The sequence below is a fragment of the Lacerta agilis genome, chromosome 8 (genome assembly GCF_009819535.1).
Source record: "Lacerta agilis isolate rLacAgi1 chromosome 8, rLacAgi1.pri, whole genome shotgun sequence".
Taxonomy (NCBI): domain Eukaryota; kingdom Metazoa; phylum Chordata; class Lepidosauria; order Squamata; family Lacertidae; genus Lacerta; species Lacerta agilis.
The window spans coordinates 69576879-69597754 of NC_046319.1; the positions used below are offsets into that span (position 1 = coordinate 69576879).

At 47.3% G+C, this 20876-nt stretch overlaps 1 protein-coding gene across 1 annotated transcript; it reads right to left on the minus strand.

Annotated features, from left to right (window-relative positions):
* Nucleotides 1–807: 807 nt before the first annotated feature.
* On the minus strand, nucleotides 808–6620 carry FAM187B (family with sequence similarity 187 member B). The gene is made up of 2 exons (XM_033158170.1): nucleotides 5731–6620; nucleotides 808–1229 (listed from the first exon to the last, which is right to left on the minus strand). The coding sequence occupies exons 1-2, from the start codon at nucleotides 6567–6569 to the stop codon at nucleotides 890–892; spliced, it is 1179 nt and encodes a 392-aa protein (XP_033014061.1). The 5' UTR covers nucleotides 6570–6620; the 3' UTR covers nucleotides 808–889.
* Nucleotides 6621–20876: the final 14256 nt, after the last annotated feature.

The following is a 20876-nucleotide window of genomic DNA, read 5'->3' on the forward strand; positions in this document are numbered from 1 at the left end:
CCATCTGTGGGAGGGGGGGACGACCTGTGGCTCCCCACATGTTGTGGGACTCCAACTCCCCTCAGTTCCAGCCAGCAAGGACAATGAGAGCTGAGGTCCAACATCATCTTGAAGGCCACAGATTCCCATGTTAATCACACTGCTGCAAAACATGCTTAAAATCTCCCGTTTCGAAAGGAAAGCAGCCTGATTCAGATCCTGATTCTGCTGGAAAATCTGCCCTGCGGCTGTTCATTATAAGCAGAAAATAGCATCTTTGGGGAATAGTAGAAAGTGGTGGAGGGCCTTGATCTGGAATGTGAATCCTGTGTGGTTTCTTTTCTTTCAAAATTGGCAGTGTTAAGTGCACCTTTTTAAAAAGGTGATTAAAGAGGTGTGCGGCTGTGAGGGGGCATGGCTATGAACAGCTGAATTTGCCACTGCATTACTGTACTGCCTGGTACTGTCCCAGCTCCTGCCAACCTAGCAGTTTGAAAGCACACCAGTCCAAGTAGATAAATAGGTACCACTGTGGCGGGAAGATAAATGGCCTTTCCGTGTGCTCTGGCTTCTGTCACGGTGTTCCGTTACACCAGAAGCAGTTTAGTCATGCTGGCTACATGACCCAGAAAGCTGTCTTTTGACAAACACTGGCTCCCTTGACCTGAAAGCGAGATGAGCGCTGCAATCCCATAGTCACCTTTGACTGGACTTAACCGTCCAGGGTTCCTTTACCATTTTTACTGTACAGCATCCCTCCAGTCAACACAGATTTCAAGCCCTCCCCTCCCTACACACAGCTCCAGGGCCCAAGACTGACTCTGAATGTATTGCTAGTCAATATTTTTTTATTAGGCAGAAATCCATGCCCTGCTTTTCTGGGATGTCCAAGAGGTTGTCTGCATCCCAGTTAGACCATGGTGGTTCCGGGTTTCCTCCGGCAGGACTGGATGATGCTGAGGAACATCAGGAAAACAAGGAACATGGAGAGCCCCACAATCAGCGCCTCGATGATGGAGTAGGTGTGGCCGTGCTCCCCAGAGACTGGCACGACCCCGGAAGAGGCGACGATGAACCTGCCCACCAGGTGCCCGTTGACATAACACTGGTAATAAGCCCCATGCGATTCATTCTGGAAGGAAAGGCGCAGGATCCCGCCGCCGGTGGCCTTGTCCAGGCTCTGAGAGCTATTCTTCTGGAGAAGTTCGAGGCGGGTCAGCATTGTGGGGCCCGCTTGCCAGTACACAGGACTGAAGAAAAGAAAGGGGGGGAGAAATAGGGTTGGCATTGGATGGGGGTGGGGGCTGCAGGCAGGCAGACTCTCCCAACATTTTGCAGACAGAAATGCAGGCTGTTGCTGTGCTGTTAGCATCCTAGCCAATTAACTACAGGTGTCTGAGGTGATGAATTCATTGCCTTAGTCAAGGATGCTTTTTTTTAAAAAAAAAAAAGTAGGCTGTAGTGAACTAAATTACTGCTGTCATCCATGATATACCTGTACATATAAAGCACTCTTCCAGCACTTTAACAGTCATGGGAATAAAGGATCCTGGGAACTATAGTTTGCTAAGGGTGTTGGGCATTTCTGAGAGGGAATTTCCTAACAACGTTCAACAGCTTTAACAAACTACTGTTCCCAGGGCTTTTAAAATGGTAAAAGAGTGCTTTTAAATGAATTGGTGAACCTCCTTTAGTCATCTCCTTTATTTTCAGTGGGTCTACCCTGAGTAAGACCAACATTAAATACAATCCAGTAATTCCAAGCATAACTTAATTTGTTTCTGACAGGGATAGGGAAACCTCACACACATCCCAACACAACATGGCCCCAAACTGGGAAACCCTATTCGAGGTCCGCACTCCCATGTGAGACCGCAAACCCGGAAAAAGTACTTTGGGGGGCAAAGTGCCCAAAAACACATGTTCTGGGGTGCCATGCAAGATCACAGACCCGAAAAAATGCTTTTTGGGGGGGGGGGCAAGATCTTGGCCTGAAATCGCATGAGAGCACAACACCCAACATGGCCATCATGTTGCAGGAAAAAACAGGTACCCAGTATCTGAAGAAGTGTGTATACACACGAAAGCTCATACCTAGAAACTTATACTAAGTTGATCTTTAAGGTGCTACTGGAATTATTAAAAAAAAAATTGGGGGAAAGATTCTTTTAAAGACTGTCTTAAGACAAAAAGACTTGATTCTCTTTTTGGATCTCATATATATATATATATATATATCATCTTGTAATTTATTATGACTACAACAGACCAACACGGCTACCTACCTGAATCAGGAAAAAACAAGGTGTTTGGTTTTTCTGGGGCAGTTGACAGGTATGAACCTTTGGCCTTCCAGATTTTGTGGCTTATAATTCCCCGCCCCCATGCTCGCTAGGGTTGATGGGGACTGGAGTCCCCAGCTCTACCTTACAGATAATATTAAGAAAAACCACGCAGACCATATTCTACCCAAATGCTCAGCAAGAATCGAGGCAGCTGCTGCCTCCCAAGTTTCTGGTCTTGTGCAAAGGTACAGGAATGATCGGCAGACAAAGGTAGCAGCAACATTTTGGACTCAGCTATACAGCTGCAAATATAATGTTTTAACTGCGTTCCAAGTGCATCATACAAACGTGACACTAGATGGTGATGATGGGCTAATGGCAAATTCAATAAACATTTTAACACTTTTTTAAAAGCATTTTCACAGTGTGTGTGTGTGTGTCTAGATTCAGCCCTTGTTTCATTGTCTTGTTTTGCATTGGCTGACAGGTCGTCTACTTACTTATATTTATCACAAATGTCTATACTGCCTATCATAAAGAATGCCAAAGCGGTATGCAGCATAATATCACAAAATGCCACAACATGCAAAGCAAACATCAAAATAAGTTAATTCAGATTATCTATACAGTAGTTATGTGGTTGGGCTGCATTTCAGGGAATGCCTGAATAAACAAAACAAAAAGTTTAAGCAAGTGCTGAAAACTTTGCACTTTTGACACATGACCTTTTGTTCTAGAAGCAATGGAGGCTTGCTAAATTGTCCACATGCTATCTAAATAAAGTGCATTTTTTATTTTTTTGCCCCTGAACAGCACTTCTTGAGAAACTGGTTTCATTCATCAAATAGAAGCTCATTGCAGACTGATTCTGCATTTACCCAGTGTGTGTATGTTTGAAAGCAGGTAAAAACAACTGTGTTTGTGTGTGTATCCATCGCACCTGTCCAAGAACACTGTGGGTGGATATATATGCAAAGACTGCAACCACCACTTCCTTCTTCCTTCAGTGCAGGTGGAAAAGGTGTGGATAAATTCATCAAGGAGAGCCCATCAAGTAACCACAGTCCCTATTGCATACAACAGGAGCTAAAATCTATCTAGATCAAAAAGCATCATCTTCTTGAGGATGAGCACAATTTCAGGTTGAGAAAAGACATTGTTGTGCTACAAATGTCCTACACAGCAAGAATGGCAGGGCAGGGCCGGCTTTTTTCAAATATTTGTCAGGATGCGATATAAACAGCAGTCAGATTGTTATCAGGGCCAGATCCAGTGATCATTGGATTCCCATCCTGCCAAACATAGCAGACTTTTGTTAAACTTTCGCTTTAGCCTTGTCTCAAATGTCTTTATTCCTACATAACTTCTTGCTTTTCCTGTGGACTGTTTCCTGCTTCGCTAAAGAGTAGTATTCAGTTTGCTGCTCCTGATACTTTTCTAGCCCCACGCCCCAGCTATTAATCGGCATTTTGGCCTGGCATCCGGAGGTGAAAGTCGAGTCACCTGTCAATCATTAACTGCCTTTTCCTCCTTTTATTTGAGAGAGAGAACATACACAGGCGAAACTTAAGTGCTGTGAGAACACTTATATGGGAGAGCATCTCCCCTTCATTTCCTCGTGCTAAAGATTGCGGTGGGTGAGCAGCTCATAGCTAGGATGGTGGAAGAACTGGAACAAACCATATATGGCTGCATACAAACCATGCATAGCTTCTTCCGAAAGAATCCTGGGAACAGTAGTTTGTTATGGAAGCTGGGAATTGTAGCTCTGTCAAGGATAAACTACAGTTCCCAGGATTCTTTGGGAAGAAACAATGTGCTTTAAATGTACAACGTGTGTGCAGCCGACTTTAATTCTATGCAGATTGACTTGGGGTGGAAAGCTGTGTACACACTCACAGCTAAATCAGTAGAGCATGAGACCCCTAATCTCAGGGTTGTGGGTTTGAGCCCCACATTGGGTGAAAGATTTCTGCATTGCAGGGGGCTGGGCAAGATTATCCTTATGGCCCCTTCCAACTCTATGATTCTATGATTTACTCTGCACCCAATTTACTCTGCAAGCAGTGGGAGCACTGTGCACACAATCTTGGCCACAATCCAGATTTACTCTGTAGTTTCTTATGAAAGGCTGTGTTTTGATGTGTCCCCCGCCCCTCAAACCAGTTTTGGTCTGGATTGGGAAACATGGACCTAGCTGCGTAATGTTTTCACAGCCTACATGGCATAAAATTCAGAGGAACTTACTTCTGAGTAAACACATGTGGTCCTGTGCTACGAGATCCGGTGTCCATTTGACTATTTTATTGGGGTGAAAAGGAGGCAGATTAAAAGAGCAAAGGTTCCTCTGTGCCCTCCTGGCTAGCGTGTGGGATGGGTTGGTGGAAGAAGTGGATAGCGAAGCCTTGCATGGATGGCGTCTTAGGTTCATGGCGTGGACAAGAAAGAGGTCAGGTGGAATGCTAAAATAGTCTGACAAATCAAATATTTCAGCCAGGAAAAAAGGAGGGTGGATTTCCCCTTTGACGTGTGTGTTTGTGTGTGTGTGTGTGTGTAAGTGAGAGAGAGGGAAAGAGAGAGATCAGCTCTAAGCACTGGAGACATTTTGGGATGCTGGCTGCTTTTCTAGAGATCTGGCATGGGGCATTACCTGCATTGCTGGAGGAGGAATGCTTCTGAATAGCTGTGGATGGCAACAACACTAATGCAACAATAAGATGCTTTCAGTTCCTTGCAGTCAGCAGCCACCCGCCCGCCCGTGTGGCAAACAGAAGCAACCACCTCAGGCGGTGGAATCCAAGGGTGTGTGTGTGTGTGTGTGTGTGTGTGTGCTCCCATTGATGCCTTTCCCCAACAGAGAAGTGAGAAGCGCCTGCGGCTTCCAGCGAGCTCTCCCAGGGCTTTCGTCAGGTCTAGCCAAAAGCCACTTCTGCTTCTCCTCCACTGCCATCACGGGCACTCCACACGCTGTCACCAGAGAAGTGGCTTCAGCGGCAGCTTCTGGGGTTCCAGCCACCGGTGAGATCTTGCAGTAAGTGTGGCTGCGGCAGCGGCACCTTCCTGTTTTGCCTCAGGCGGCAAAACGGGATGTGCTGCCCCAGATGGCAGTTGTTCCCTGGAGCACTGAGCTCTGCCTGTTCACTACACTTCCATCCCACCCTCCCTTTGAAGAGCTCGTGGTGGGATGCCAAGGGCTTTCCCCAATTTTATTGTCACAATAACCCTGCAAGGCAAGTGTGGGGCTAGAGACACGATGTATCAAGGAGACACAGCATATTGAGTTGCCTTACACCAAGGTGGACCATTAGTCCATTTGCATTTGGTGTAGTCGTAGCGTCTGACTGGCAGTGGCTCTCTCTCCAAGGTCTCAAAGAGAGAAAGATGCTGCTGCCTTCTACCTGCTCCTTTTAACTGGGGTTGAGCCAGGGCACGTGGCTTTACCAGGGAGCAAGCTCAAGGTCCATACCTGTAGATGGAAGATGTTGGGCAGCGCAGGTGGGCGATGGTCTTGAGCTGGGGGTGGTAGGTGGTGAAGACGAGGAGCGGAACGGCGCTGGCCTGATCCTGGGATAGCAGGTATGATGCATCGCAGGGCACCTGGCAGCTTTCCACTCGCAGCTCCGGGCCCCTTCGTGGCAACTCTGGGTGCTTCCTCCTGACCATGCCGCAGGGCAGCGGCTCTTCTTCATGTCGGTCCTCCCGGGTCACCTGAGCGTAACAGAAACCCACTCGCTTCCTTTCTCCGGGGTTGCCACAGCGGTCACAAGACTGCCAAGGGCTCCAGGAGGTGAACAGCTTGGCCCGCACTCCGTCTTCTAGCTCGGCGGTGGAATTGCCCAGGGTTGTCTCCCCAAGGCCTGCGTGCGAGACGTGGATGCTCCCGGCATCCTGGAAATCCACATCGTAGTAGGCGATTGTGGCATCGCCTGCCCGGCAGGTGTACAAGCCAGAATCCTCCACGCTAGGGTTTGGGATATACAGGTTGCCAGCGACTAGCTGGGATTTGAAGCGCAACCTCCTCAACTTGGCATGGCTGAGCAAGGGCCAGATGGGGCCCCCTGAGCGCAGGAAGGTGATGGGCTGCTCCTTCGCCCAGGTTGGGTCCAGGTATTGCCAACTGACGAAAATCTTGAAGTAGACATGGGGGCAGCGTAGGATCACTGGGTTGTCAGAGATGAAGGCTACTGTGCAAGGTTGGCCTGGGACACATGGCGGCCCTAGGGAGTGGCCCTCGTACAGGCTACCATCAGTGAAGGCCAAGGCCAAACCCAGGAGCAGAGCCACAGTAGATGCCCAAGAGGACATGACCAGCTGGGCACTGTTGCACTAAGGGCAACTGGAAAGGAGCGTTATAGCTGACCTCACTGTGACATCGTAACTGAGGTGAGCAAGAGGATGATGTCATAATGGAGTGTGGGGCTTAGTCAGAGGAATTCTAACTGCTGGTGTTCAGCATGACTTTGGTTGTCTGGACTCTGGAGACCCAGCCTTGCCTCTCTCCACAACTGCTGCCAGGGTGCGGCGAGTCATTACTCATTCTTATTCTTGTTATATTCCTGATCTGATCTGGGAGGCTTTATGAGCTGAAAAGCTGGATAATTTTATTTTTCACACAAATAAAATCATTAGATGTTTCTTTCTCCAAGGAGTTTAGTTCATTCCTTCCCATGGCCCGTTTTATTTATTGTTAATAAACATTCTTAACAGCAACCTACTGAAAGGGGGGGGGGGAATCATAGAATCATAGAGTTGGAAGAGACCACAAGGGCCATCCAGTCCAACCCCCTGCCAAGCAGGAAACACCATCAAAGCATTCCTGACAGATGACTGTCAAGCCTCTGCTTAAAGACCTCCAAAGAAGGAGACTCCACCACACTCCTTGGCAGCAAATTCCACTGTCGAACAGCTCTTACTGTCAGGAAGTTCTTCCTAATGTTTAGGTGGAATCTTCTTTCTTTTAGTTTGAATCCATTGCCCCGTGTCCGCTTCTCTGGAGCAGCAGAAAACAACCTTTCACCCTCCTCTATATGACATCCTTTTATATATTTGACATGGCTATCATATCACCCCTTAGCCTTCTCTTCTCCAGGCTAAACATACCCAGCTCCCTAAGCCGTTCCTCATAAGGCATTGTTTCCAGGCCTTTGGCCATTTTGGTTGCCCGCCTCTGGACACGTTCCAGCTTGTCAGTATCCTTCTTGAACTGTGGTGCCCAGAACTGGACACAGTATTCCAGGTGCGGTTTGACCAGAGCGGAATACAGTGGTACTATTACTTCCATTGATCTAGATGCTATACTCCTATTGATGCAGCCCAGAATTGCATTGGCTTTTTTAGCTGCTGCATCACACTGTTGACTCATGTCAAGTTTATGGTCTACCAAGACTCCTAGATCCTTTTCACATGTACTGCTCTCAAGCCAGGTGTCACCCATCCTGTATTTGTGCCTTTCATTTTTTTTTGCCCAAGTGGAGTACTTTACATTTCTCCCTGTTAAAACCCATCTTGTTTGCTTTGGCCCAGTTCTCTAATCTGTTAAGGTTATTTTGAAGTGTGATCCTGTCCTCTGGGGTATTAGCCACCCATCCCAATTTGGTGTCATCTGCAAACTTGATCAGGATGCCCTCAAGCCCTTCATCCAAGTCATTGATAAAGATGTTGAATAAGACTGGGCCCAAGACAGAACCCTGTGGCACCCCACTAGTCACTTCTCTCCACGATGAAGAGGAGCCATTGATGAGCACCCTTTGGGTTCGGTCAGTCAGCCAGTTACAAATCCACTGAATGGTAGCATTGTCTAGCCCGCATTTTACCAGCTTCTTTACAAGAATATCATGGGCCACCTTGTCAAAGGCCTTGCTGAAATCAAGATAGGCTACATCCACAGCGTTCCCTTCAACTACCAGGCTTGTAATTCTGTCAAAAAATGAGATCAGATTGGTCTGACATGACTTATTTTTCAGAAAGATCCAGCCATTGCCTTTATAAATGTATGTAACAACAGAAAATGGTAATGAGGGCAGTACAGATAAGTGCAGAATTATGGTTTATGAAAGTGCGAAGACTTCTTTCCCTTACTGTATGTGTGTGTGTGTGTGTGTGTGTGTGTATATATATATATATATATATATATATAAATATTTTTCATTTTCTTATTTTACAAATATTTTAACGAAAAGACAAAATCTTTACATAATCTTTCCTGTACTTTAAATGCACTGGTTAGACCTAAAATAAAAATAGAAATAAAAAGGGGAAAGAACATTAGAAAAAAGACAATATTGTTATGCACCAGCTCAATCTTTGAATGCTGAGAAATTCTGGGAGTTCCCATGCTTGCTAGGTTTGGTGTCCTTGGAATGAAGGTCAGAGGAGACTGTGGTGTCTTTGAGATATATTTACACTTACCTACACACTCCTGCCTGTTGTCTTTGTCCATGGAGTTTTGGCCACCTCATGAGAAGAGAAGACTGCCTAGAAAAGACCCTGATGTTGGGAAAGATGGAGGGCACAAGGAGAAGGGGACGACAGATGTTGAGATGGTTGGACAGTGTTCTTGAAGCTACTAACATGAGTTTGGCCAAACTGTGAGAGGCAGTGAAGGATAGGCGTGCCTGGCGTGCTCTGGTCCATGGGGTCACGAAGAGTCGGACACGACTGAACGACTGAACAACAACACACTCCTGCCAACCTGGCAGTTTGAAAGCACAAAGTGCAAGTAGATAAATAGGTACTGCTCTGGCGGGAAGTTAAACGGTGTTTCCGTGTGCTGCTCTGGTTCGCCAGAAGCGGCTTAGCCATGCTGGCCACATGACCCGGAAGCTGTACGCCGGCTCCCCAGTAAAGCGAGATGAGCGCCGCAACCCAAGAGTCATCTGCGACTGGACCTAATGGTCAGGGGTCCCTTTACCTTTACCATACACATTTAAGCTTAGGATGGAGGGGCTCACAGCACTAACACCCCAACAGGTCTTCTTGCTTCCCTTTTAAGTTTTGAGGGGAGCCCCCAAGTTCAGCTCAGAACAACACAGAAAGCAAGAGATGTCTCTCTGTCTCCAGCTTCCTGCTCTCTCACAATCCAACTATGGCTATTGTTCTTCTACATACCAGTCAGGTAAACGGGGTGGGGGGAAAGGCCCACCCTGGTGTTCTAAGATGCAGAGCGACCTCTTTGGATATGCTAAATTGTGGTACTTAACTAGCCATGCAAACAAAGGAACTGGTTTGGCAAGCTTCCATTTATACATTCTGCTCTCAGAGACACAGGATCAAAGATTTGGAAGGGTTTTCATCCAAACTGACCCCCCCCCCAATTCATAACAATATAAAGGGAAAGAATACTGAAGAGGGAGAGAAGCAAGAAGGGACATGGAAACAAAGGATGCTGTTTTAATCCTGTACTCACATTTGAACAATCTGCTATGAGATTTTGATTCCATTTAAGGGAGTTGGGCCTTAGTGGAGGGGCCAATGTGTTTGCCACTTAAATTGGGGAAGAAGGGGAAGAAATGTCAGGGGGGGAGAGAGGCTGCAGCCAAAGGGTCAGGAAAAAAGTGGGGCATAAAACTGCGTGATCTACATGCACACCATAAAATGGTAGAGAACTTCCCTATAAAAGGATGTTGCATTTGTTTACACTAGCCTTCACCAATATGGTGCTCTTTCTCACTCGCATTGTTCAGGACTACAACTCTGTGGCTGATGGGTGTTGTAGTCCAAAACATGAGGGCAGGGCTCATGTTGGTGGCTGGCCTGCACTCTGACTGGCAGCAGCTCTCAGGGTTTTAGGCAGGGGCTCTATGTACCCTGATCCTCCTAAGTATGGCCTCATGTTTCCATTCACCAGTATTTTTTAAACACACACACACACACACACAAATAAAAGACTGGTTGACACGAAAGATCTCTCTAACCATGTTATTGTGGACAGAAAACACACACCGCTCATTCAGCAAACAGTGATGAAAAAGAAAATAAATAATGACTAATTCTTCTTTTTACTAAAGGAAACAAAGAGTGTTTTAAACAAAGTATGATGTGGTACAACAGGAATGCAACGGTAAGTTCAAAGTCTTTTTTATTTATTTTTAAAAAGCTCTTATTAATCTTCTGGAATAATAATCAAATTGAGGTTTCCGACCCAGGGATGGGCTGCCTATGTTGGGGTTGGCTCATCAGTGATGATGGGAGCTGGAGCTCAACAACAGGTTCCCCATTCTAGCTATGCATATTTACTCAGACATACCGTAAGTAGCACTGAATTCAGTGGGGTTTGCACCCAGAGTTCCCTGTGAAGAGGGATTGGTGGTTAAACCACTCTTTCCCAAACTGCAGATCAGTGCAACATGAAACTCTGCAATCCCAAGATTGTAGGAATGACCACTGTGCAATTTGCTGTATGTATGGGGAAACATCTGCCTCTGACTTTTATCTTTCGGCTTATGTTTTCTTTCCTTTTCCTTTCGTTCTCCTTTATCCCGAGTGGCAGAATTTTAAAACAACAAGAACAGAAGTTATTTCTGGCAAGTAGCAAGCAAAGCCTTTCTTCTTCTTCGTCTTCTTTGCTTGCTTATATTGGAAAGGGCCACATATATTGATGGTGCTGTAAAAATAATAATAATCAAAATACTCCTTTTGTTATTCGCTTTTAGCATTTTCTCCCCCACCTTTCAGACAACTTATTTATTTATTACAGTGCACCAGCTAGTTGATGACGGGGGAACCATTCAGTACCGGTATATAGGAAGATTGTGATTAAAAGATTGTGCCATCATACAACAGCAGAAGCGAAAAGATAGGTCTCCTGCCCAAAAGAATTTACAATCAAAACTTCAACAGAATCATATAATTGTTGTGTTAGAAGGGACCACAAGGTTCATCTAGGAAAAACCCTCTGCAATGCAGGAATCTCAACTAACACACACCTGACAGATGGTCATCCAACCTGTGCTTAAATACCGGTACCGTCCAGGGGAGTCCACAACCTCCAAGTAGAGATGTGAAGGCTCGGAAAAAAAATCGGAAAAATTCAGAAAAAACAGGGTTTCCCCCCATTTTTTCCCCTGAAGCCTTTTTTGTCCCCCCCCCCCCCGAAAACCACTTTCCCATGCTCGCCACAACACTTCACACATGAACATACCTAGTGCTATTTTCTTAACAGCTCAAAACTGGGAATGTTGGAAAGAAAGGGTGTTGACAGTAAGAAGCCAAATCATTAATATTTTTAAAAAATCACTGGGGGTGTAGAAGACCCAATCCAGCTCTGGAGGGCTTTCCTCATAGCCCCAGCAGTGTAGTTCCTGAACTCCGCGCCAGCTTAAGGTTTCATGGAGACCTGAATATGGTAGCCACCGTAATTGACTGCACAAATCTATCAATCACACTTGCTGTTCTAACCACTTCTTACAACTGGGCCACCCATGCTAGCAAGTTGCTTCCAGAAGGTAGTCTACTCAGAGTCCTGCCTTAAAAGCAGGATAGGCTGAGAGATAATGAATGGCTGGAAAGGCACCTAGTGGGCTTTGGTTGCCTAACTGGGCATTTTTATTTATTTATCTACATATTTACAGCCCACATATAAATAAAAATACATCAAGGTGGTATACAGCACATAAGAATAAAATCATCAAAAGGCATCCATGAAAATATTGTTGAATACTGACTTGAACTCTGTTCTCCCAGGTCCTGGTCTAGCAATTTAACCACTAGGTAAAAGGTACAAAAGGTAAAGGACCCCTGGATGTTAAGTCCAGTTAAAGGCGACTATGGGGTTGCAGCACTCATCTCGCTTTCAGGCGAGGGAGGTGGTGTTTGGTCCCAGAGACAGCTTTCTGGGTCATGTGGCTAGCATGACTAAACCACTTCTGGCGCGACGGGGACACTGTGACAGAAACCACTATACCACACTCTCAGGAAAAGGAAATTACTCTCAATTTAACTCACAGGATTATTTATTATGAGGATACAATGGTATGGGAGGATAAGCACATACACTGCCTGAATTCTCCTTGGAGGAGAGGTGGGATATAAATATTAAAAAATGGCAATAATAGTAGGCATAACAGGCTGGTGAATATCTCCCACAAACCTATCAAGCAGTCCTTCAGCTCTTGCTCAGTAAAAGGCACTCACAACTTATACACGTTAACTTGTGTGCATTCAGCTGAGCTTCAGATGCTTGACCAAAAATTAAGTAATTAATAAATAAAAGAGGGTGGAAATCTAGGGGGATGGGATTATTTGCCATGCACCCAATGTCTTTTGACTATACTGTACACAATTTTGGCTTTGTGCACTTATCCCCGCAATGTAAGCCCATGTAGTTGAGTCTCATCTGTACCTGTAAAGCATGTTCTTTCCTTCAAAGAACTCTGGGCACTTTAGTTGTTAAGGGTTGCTGGGAGTTGTACTTCTGCGATACGGGGACTACAGCGCCCAGGATTCTTTGAGGGAATAACGCGCTTCGAATGTGCTTTACAGGTACGTAAAGTGGCTGAAACCCGCTCCCTATCCGCTTGGACCAACCCGTCCTCTACCAATCACGTTCCCTGCGCTTTTCAAATCTGCTCTCTGTATCCCTCAGCCTGTCAGGCAGCACCTGGGCAAGTTCACTTCCATATAAAAGGGGGGGGGGGAGGCGGACGCAGCAAAATTTAATAGCAGACCCTTCCTCCCCCACTTTCTCCTTAAGTTGGCCGGCCCGTCCTCAATACGGCCTCGGGGGGGGCTGAACCACCTACATAAAAGGGTGGGGGGGGTTGGGAAGGTACAGGTGAGGCTTCATTTTTTGCCTTCCGTACCAATGACCTCGATGTAAAAGAGGCTCCGGACGGGCTTCCACGCCACACCGAAAGCCTTTCCGTCGCCGGAAAGCGCCTCAGCAGGTTCGCGTCCTCTCCTCCACGCCACCCCCCTTTTCTCCCTCCTTTATGGGAGTTGGTAGTTTCCGGTCGTTTGGGCGAGGCACCCACAGCGAGCGCTGCACCTGAGGCGCGCGGAGAGCGCGAGAGCCCTGAGGAGGGGCTTGGCAGTCGGACGTAACTCGGGAAGTTTTGCGCGGGGCGCGGCTGTTCCTGAAGGATTCGGCTGAAGAGTCCGCGGGAGGGAAGAAGGGGCCGAAGTAGTGAAGGACCCGACGGAGTTCTCGCTTCCCCCTCCTTTGCCTGCGGACCCCCCCCCCCCCGCCCGCGTGTCTCTCAAGCCAGCGGGGTGGTAAATGGGAGACTCGGCCGGCCATGCTACCCTTGCTGTGGCTCTTGGGGAGCGCCTGGATCTTAGGTAAAAACAACTTTTAAAAGTGTATTTATTTATTTTTACAGGGCGAGCGGCGGAACCCCTTTCTGCCTTGCCCCTCCACCCTCCTCTGGGGGAAACTCGTCGGGGTCTTTTGGTTTTTTTTGGGGGGGGGAGAACTCGAGAGCTGATTGGGCGAAGGGCTCCCGCTCCTTTCTCCTTCGCGCTGACCTTTTGTTTTGTTTTGTTTCGGGAGCTCAAAGGTTTTTTTTTTCCCTCTTTTGTCTTCCAAAGGGTATGGGATATTTCTCCTGGAATAGCAACTTGGGAAATCCACCTGTTCCAAGGTGTGGGCTTCCTGGTGAGGAAAGGGTATATGGGCTGCTGTTTCTCTGCGCCCACCCCCGCTTTCACAAAAAAAATTACAGCTTCCGACAGTCAGAAATTACAGAGTGAAGCCTTTTTCTTATGGAAGTGACGGGGATTAGGTTTCTAGCTGTTTCCTAGTTGTCTAAAGATACAGAAGTTGGCAACTGAGATGATTTATCTACTGCATTTGGCTCCTACCTTTTTCTCCAAAGGGTTGCAGGTGGTGTACAAAGTTTTCTCTCTCTTTCCCCTCCTCCCCTACATTTAGTTGCCACAACAACCCTGAGAGGTACGTTAGGCTTAGGGGCGTGAGCAGCCCAGGTTCACTTAGTGGTTTGAAACTTGGTTCCGGTAGGGAGGCCAAGCAGCTTCAGTTTTCCCTAATCTGCTTCCCGTACCTCTGGGATGTAAAATATATCCTTTTCTCTTCAGTTCCTGGGCCAACCTTCTTGGGTTGAAAAACAAAGTTGTCTTGTTGGCTCCCTTCCACAAGACAACAACCTTTCTCGCTTTTTTTCTCAGCTTGAGGGATTGTCTGTGTCTTTCTTTGCATATAGGTTTGCCTGGTTACAGCCCAATGATCTGCCTTGTTGACTTTGACTCCCTCAGTTTTTTGGGAGAGGAGGCTCTCGTTCATTGGGAGATTTAAAGGAACAGGGGCCAAAATAGGACCTAGTAACCCCATATACGTGTTGTAGAAAGTGCCTGTGTTTTCAAGGATAGAAGGAAAGGTAGTAATGTCCAGCATCAGGGAATCTTATGAAAGCCTCATTGGAATTTCAACAGTGTTTAATAGTTGGTGGAACATAAGAAATCCTTGCTTGCTGAGATATATATACACCTGAACAAGTTTCCAGCCCCTAGGGAGCTAAAAACATTTGCTCCAGGGGAAAAGATTGGGATCAACCCAAGGGAAAAATACCATTGTCTGCTTAAATGTAGGCAGGCTTTTATTCCCCTTCCCCCACTATTGGCCGGGATTAGCTCTTGATAGACCGCATGGCAGGGTGTGTGCTTTGCATTTAATGGCCTTCCTCTAAAGTAAACACCCAGGAAGGGACCAATAATTGTTTTCGCTCAAACTTTAACCCTTTTCTGTAATCCTAGTTTCATGACCTATGGAGAGGGATGGCTCTTCTACAGCAGGTGATGTCACCTTTGTGGTGGGTGTCTTGCTTAGAAGCCCAGCTTGTGGAAAATGTGGTCATCTCAGTTCCTCTCTATTCTCGGGTGATGTCTCATCTTGGCTGCTGTGGCAGCCATGACACGCCTGCCGATACCAACCCCCACCCCCACCCCAGTCAGGCGAAACCACAGGAGCAAATAAAAGGAAGAAAGTTGATGCAAGCAGTGGACAGGGGTTTGTTTTTTTCAGTGTAAAGGAAATTTGGATTGAAAATTACTAGTGCAGTGGACAATGTAAATATCCTTCAGGCACCAAATAAAAACAACTGTTGATCTGTCAGGATTTTTGTGTGTGAATATTGCTGGTTTGTGGGAACTCTGTGCTTTTCTAGACTGTTTGCTACCTGAGAAGGTAAACGGAAAGCAAAAGAGTGAGAGGATAGGAGTGAAAAGGGAGCCACCTGGGAGGAGGAAAAGAGAATGGCTAGGTAGAGGGAACAAAATAAAATACAGTGGTGCCTCGCAAGACGAAATTAATTCGTTCCGCAAGACTCTTCGTCTTGCGGAAATTTCGTCTTGCGAGGCACCTTTTCCCATAGGAATGCATTAAAATTTAATTAATGCGTTCCTATGGGGAAAAAAGTCCGGGGGCCCCTCCCGACCGGCACCGGAGCCAAGCCAAGCCGCGTTTTAAGACTGCAGTGAGCGAACAGCAGGGCTGCTGTTCGCTCGCTTCAGTCTTAAAACACGGCGCCGCGGCTCCGGGAGGGAGGAGGGGGGGGCCGTGGGATGATGCCCGACATCGGGCATGATGCCACGGCCCCCTCCCGACCGGCACCGGAGCTCCGCGGTGCTGTGTTTTAAGACTGCAGCGATCGCTGCAGTCTTAAAACGCAGCTCCGCGGCTCCGGGAGGGAGGGAGGGGGCCGTGGGATGATGCCCGACATCGGGCATGATGCCACGGCCCCCTCCCGACTGGCACCGGAGCTCCGCGGTGCTGTGTTTTAAGACTGCAGCGATCGCTGCAGTCTTAAAACGCAGCTCCGCGGCTCCGGAGGGAGGGAGGGGGCCGTGGCATCATGCCCGACATCGGGCATGATGCCACGGCCCCCTCCCGACCGGCACCGGAGCTCCGCGGTGCTGTGTTTTAAGACTGCAGTGATCGCTGCAGTCTTAAAACGCAGCTCCGCGGCTCTGGGAGGGAGGGAGGGGGCCGTGACATCATGCCCGACATCGGGCATGATGCCACGGCCCCCTCCCGACCGGCACCGGAGCTCCGCGGTGCTGTGTTTTAAGACTGCAGCGATCGCTGCAGTCTTAAAACGCAGCTCCGCGGCTCCGGGAGGGAGGGAGAGGGCCGTGGGATGATGCCCGACATTGGGCACGATCCCACGGCCCCCTCCCGACCGGCACCGGAGCTCCGCGCCGCCGAGTTTTAAGACTGCAACGATCGTTGCAGTCTTAAAACGCAGCGGCGGGGCTCCGGGAAGGAGGGAGAGGGCCGTGGGATGATGCCCGACATCGGGCACGATCCCACGGCCCCCTCCCGACCGGCACCGGAGCTCCGCGGTGCTGTGTTTTAAGACTGCAGCGATCGCTGCAGTCTTAAAACGCAGCTCCGCGGCTCCGGGAGGGAGGGAGAGGGCCGTGGGATGATGCCCGACATCGGGCATGATGCCACGGCCACCTCCCGACCGGCACCGGAGCTCCGCGGTGCTGTGTTTTAAGACTGCAGTGATCGCTGCAGTCTTAAAACGCAGCTCCGCGGCTCCGGGAGGGAGGGAGAGGGCCGTGGGATGATGCCCGACATTGGGCACGATCCCCGGCCCCCTCCCGACCGGCAACGGAGCTCCGCGCCGCCGAGTTTTAAGAACTGCAACGATCGTTGCAGTCTTAAAATGCAGCGGCGGGGCTCCGGGAAGGAGGGAGAGGGCCGGGGGATGATGCCCGACTTGGCACGATCCCACGGCCCCCTCCCAACCGGCACCGGAGCTCCGCGCCGCCGAGTTTTAAGAGCTGCAACGATCGTTGCAGTCTTAAACGCAGCGGCGGGGCTCCGGGAAGGATGGAGAGGGCCGTGGGATGATGCCCGACATTGGCACGATCCCACGGCCCCCTCCCGACCGTCAGCGGAGCTTACCTTTTTGCTGCGTCGGGAGGGATTTGTCTCGCGTCTGCCATTTGGATCGACTGCGCATGCACAGTCGATCCAAATGGCGGACCTGACATCACCCCTCCCGACCAGAGCGAAAAGGTAACCAGCTACAGTGGTACCTCGCCAGACGAATTCGTCTTGCGAAAAACAGGCATAGACGAATTCGTCTTGCGAGTCAACTAAAAACTCGCAAAACCCTTTCGTTTTGCGAGTTTTTCGTCTAGCGAGGCATTCGTCTTGCGGGGTACCACTGTAAAAGATTCCTTCCAGTAGCACCTTAGAGACCAACATGCACACTTCTTCAGCTACACACACGAAAGCTCATACCAATAACAAACTTAGTTGGTCTCTAAGGTGCTACTGGAAGGAATTTTTTGTTTGTTTGTTTTTACTATGGCAGACCAACACGGCTACCTACCTGTAACTAGGGTAGGGGAGAAAATGAAATGCCACGGGGGTGGGGGAGGTTTGAGAGAAATTTGGGTGCTAGGAAAGGAGATTGGAGTGACAGAGAATTGTCGAAACAAAATAAATAAATAAATAAAAAATCTTTCCAGAGAATTGTGTGTGCCTTTCTCCTCCAAACCCCCCACTCAAGTTGAATTCAGTAAATAAAGTGGTTCCTCTTGCAATTGTATAATTGTTTCATGAGTGCTCCCCCAAATATGGTGCCTTTGGAGCTACCATGGCACAGACACATAGCTCTGAGGTACATTTCCTCCTGGATTCTCAATTTTTTATAAGGGATCCCCTCAAACCACCATTACATCATAGGTCAACACTTTTTACACAGATATATTTGTTCTGTGATTTTCAACTGATTATATGTAAAAATCATGAGGATCTGTGACTTGAGTCAATGTTCTTTGGTACTGACAGGCACCAGAACCCCTAGTTTATTGTGGCAGGACCAGGCCTGGCCTCCCCTATCCTTCCCTGGTTGGGCCCTGAGGAAGAGGTCAAAAGCTTTTGCTCCTATTTTTCGTTGATATCTGAACCAAACAGAATGTATTTATCTTACTAGGGTTTGTTTACAATAAACTAATTTTACTTTACTACACAACCAAACTGGCTTGTTTTAACAAACCATAGTTAACATTAAGCATATTTCAGAGTTCAGATGCAATCATAATGGACAATCATGATGTCTGAGCACAGCCAGTACATGAAGTATTTGACTACATATGTGGAAAGGTGAAATACTTGGGGCGGGAGACTCCTGTTGGAGTTTTGAGTTTCAGGGTTGATTATGAACAGGGGTTGTTGCATGACTTGGTAATCAGATCAGAATCATCTTTATTTGCATCTTTATTTGCATCAGCTGTGGGTTAAACCACAGAGCCTAGGGCTTGCTGATCAGAAGGTCGACGGGGTGAGCTCCTGTTGCTCGGTCCCAGCTCCTGCCCACCTAGCGGTTCGAAAGAACGTCAAAGTGCAAGTAGATAAATAGGTACCGTTCTAGCGGGAAGGTAAACGGTATTTCTGTGTGCTGCTCTGGTTCACCAGAAGCAGCTTAGTCATGCTGGCCACATGACCCGGAAGCTGTATGCCCGCTCCCTCGGCCAGTAAAGCGAGATGAGCGCCACAACCCCAGAGTTGGACACGACTGGACCTAATGGTCATGGGTCACTTTACATTTACCTTGCATCAGCCACTAGCCATAGCAATAAAATAAAATGTACTGATGATAGAGGTAAAAACTTAACTATACAGAATACCTTTCGGAGGTTTACATCAATAAATAATAGGTAGCAATTGGTGTTGACAAGTGTTATGAACAAATTAAGAAGTAGTTGTGGCCCATCACTTCATTTAAGTGCTAGAATGTTGACTGGTTTGATTAGAAGAAAATGGAAGGTGTGTTTATGTAGTATTGCCAATAGCCGCTCCCCTAAATTAGCTGCAAGTAAATTGCCTCCTGCCGACTAGGTATGAATGCTCTGCTGAACTGGAAAAACTGTTGTGTGGCTAATGTACTGCAAGTATGTCTTTGTGGATTCGCAGGTACCATGTAGGTTTATTTACAAGGCTTGGCTAATGCAGTGTTTTTCAACCTTTTTTGGGCAAAGGCACACTTGTTTCATGAAAAAAATCACGAGGCACACCACCATTAGAAAATGTTAAAAAATTTAACTCTGTGCCTATATTGATATATAAAGTAATTCTCTTGAATTTTTCAATTTTTCCCACGGCACACCAGGCAACATCTCGCGGCACACTAGTGTGCCGTGGAACAGTGGTTGAAAAACACTGGGCTAATGAGTCAGTTGGATTACTGGGGAAGATGAGAATAACATATGCTGGGTTAGCAGCCTATCGATAGGAAGTCACTTGTTCCTTTCAGAATGGGAAACGATTTTCTGTAACCCAGAAGCTGCTGCAAAAGTTTCCCCTTCTTCAGGCTGTTTTTCAGTTACTGATTAACCCACCTGGTTTAGCATGTGTAGCTCTAGTTCTGTGTTTAGAGCAGGGTGAGGAAGTGGCTGGTGGTGGACTAAATTGCCCCCACCCCTTGCAGGCTGACTTAGACTGCTGGGCAAGACCTCCTGCTATCTTAATGATGCAGTTGTGATTGACGCCTGTCAAAGTTCAATGGAGGTTGCTGGGACCGCTGATCAGTAGTGACTGCAACCTCCTTTGAAGAGGTACTTGCAGCACCATTCAGCTGATTGGTGCTGGGAGTGCCTCTTCAAAGAGGCTTTGTGTAGCCACCAATCAGCTGGTTTAAAAATGGAGCATTTTCCCCTCTCTCTGCAGAGGAAGCAGTTTGGATTCCAGTGTTTTGAATCCAAACTGTTTCCTTTGGAGAAGAAGAAAAAAAATGCTCCCAACATCAAGTGTAGAGCAGGCGGATTCGTGGGAAATGTTTTTGCAAGTTTAGAGAAAGTAGGCAGCTGGATTGTGGAAGTGTCTAAAATGCAGAGCTGGAGAAAATGTTACTCTCAAACCTTTGTGATTTTTGTGTGTGTGTGAAATGTGGTATATAAATATTTGAGATAAATAAAGCCTGGTGGGTCAAGGAAAGAGATCGTCTTGAGAATGATTCCTTTTAAGACAGACTAGAAACAAAGGCTTATGGGGTTCATTTCTCTTTCTCTTTCACCCCGCAATCCTGCATTTCTTTTTGTTTGAAAGATGCCGAGAACAAATCTCGGGCTTTCTTTTCTGGCTGTTAGCCGGAAACAGGTTAAGGGTATGAATGAAGTTAAATGCATAATGGTTCTCTTGCCTGTGAGAGTGCATTTCCTCACTCTGTGCTAATGCTAGTTCTTGTTCCCTGTTGTAGTAGTGATAAAAACCATTGGCTTAATAAATTTGCTTCTGCATTTGTGACAGCAAAGCTCTCTAGCTCACCTCACGTGTAGAAAGATATATCAGATTCCAGGAGGCAAAGCTGTGGGATATTTCCTGCCTTGTCCATCAACATTTGACAGGTTTAGATGGCCAGCATTTAGTTACAGAAAATGCTGTGTTTTCACTGAGCTTGCAGACACTATGTCTGATTTCCACACTTGAGACTTAAAATGTTTATTTCCACTTGAAAGATGAAGCAAGAAGCCAAACTGGCTTAACTAGGTGGTAGGGCTGACTGCATGCCCCTGAAATGAATTTTTAAAAAGCATAAGGGACATTTGCTAAGAGGATAAGTCAGGATTATTCACAGTCCTAGATTCTAATGTGCAATGGTCAAACATTCCGGGAGGGAGCTCTGGCATTTGTCGTCTTATCTG

What these genes read in the sequence shown, in the direction of transcription:
- FAM187B (XM_033158170.1), bottom strand. Translation starts at nt 6,569, where the DNA reads ATGTCCTCTTGGGCATCTACTGTGGCTCTGCTCCTGGGTTTGGCCTTG. An exon ending in CCAACATCTTCCATCTACAG is followed by an intron (nt 1,230 to 5,730) that starts GTATGGACCTTG and finishes TCTTTTCTTCAG; the next exon opens with TCCTGTGTACTGGCAAGCGG.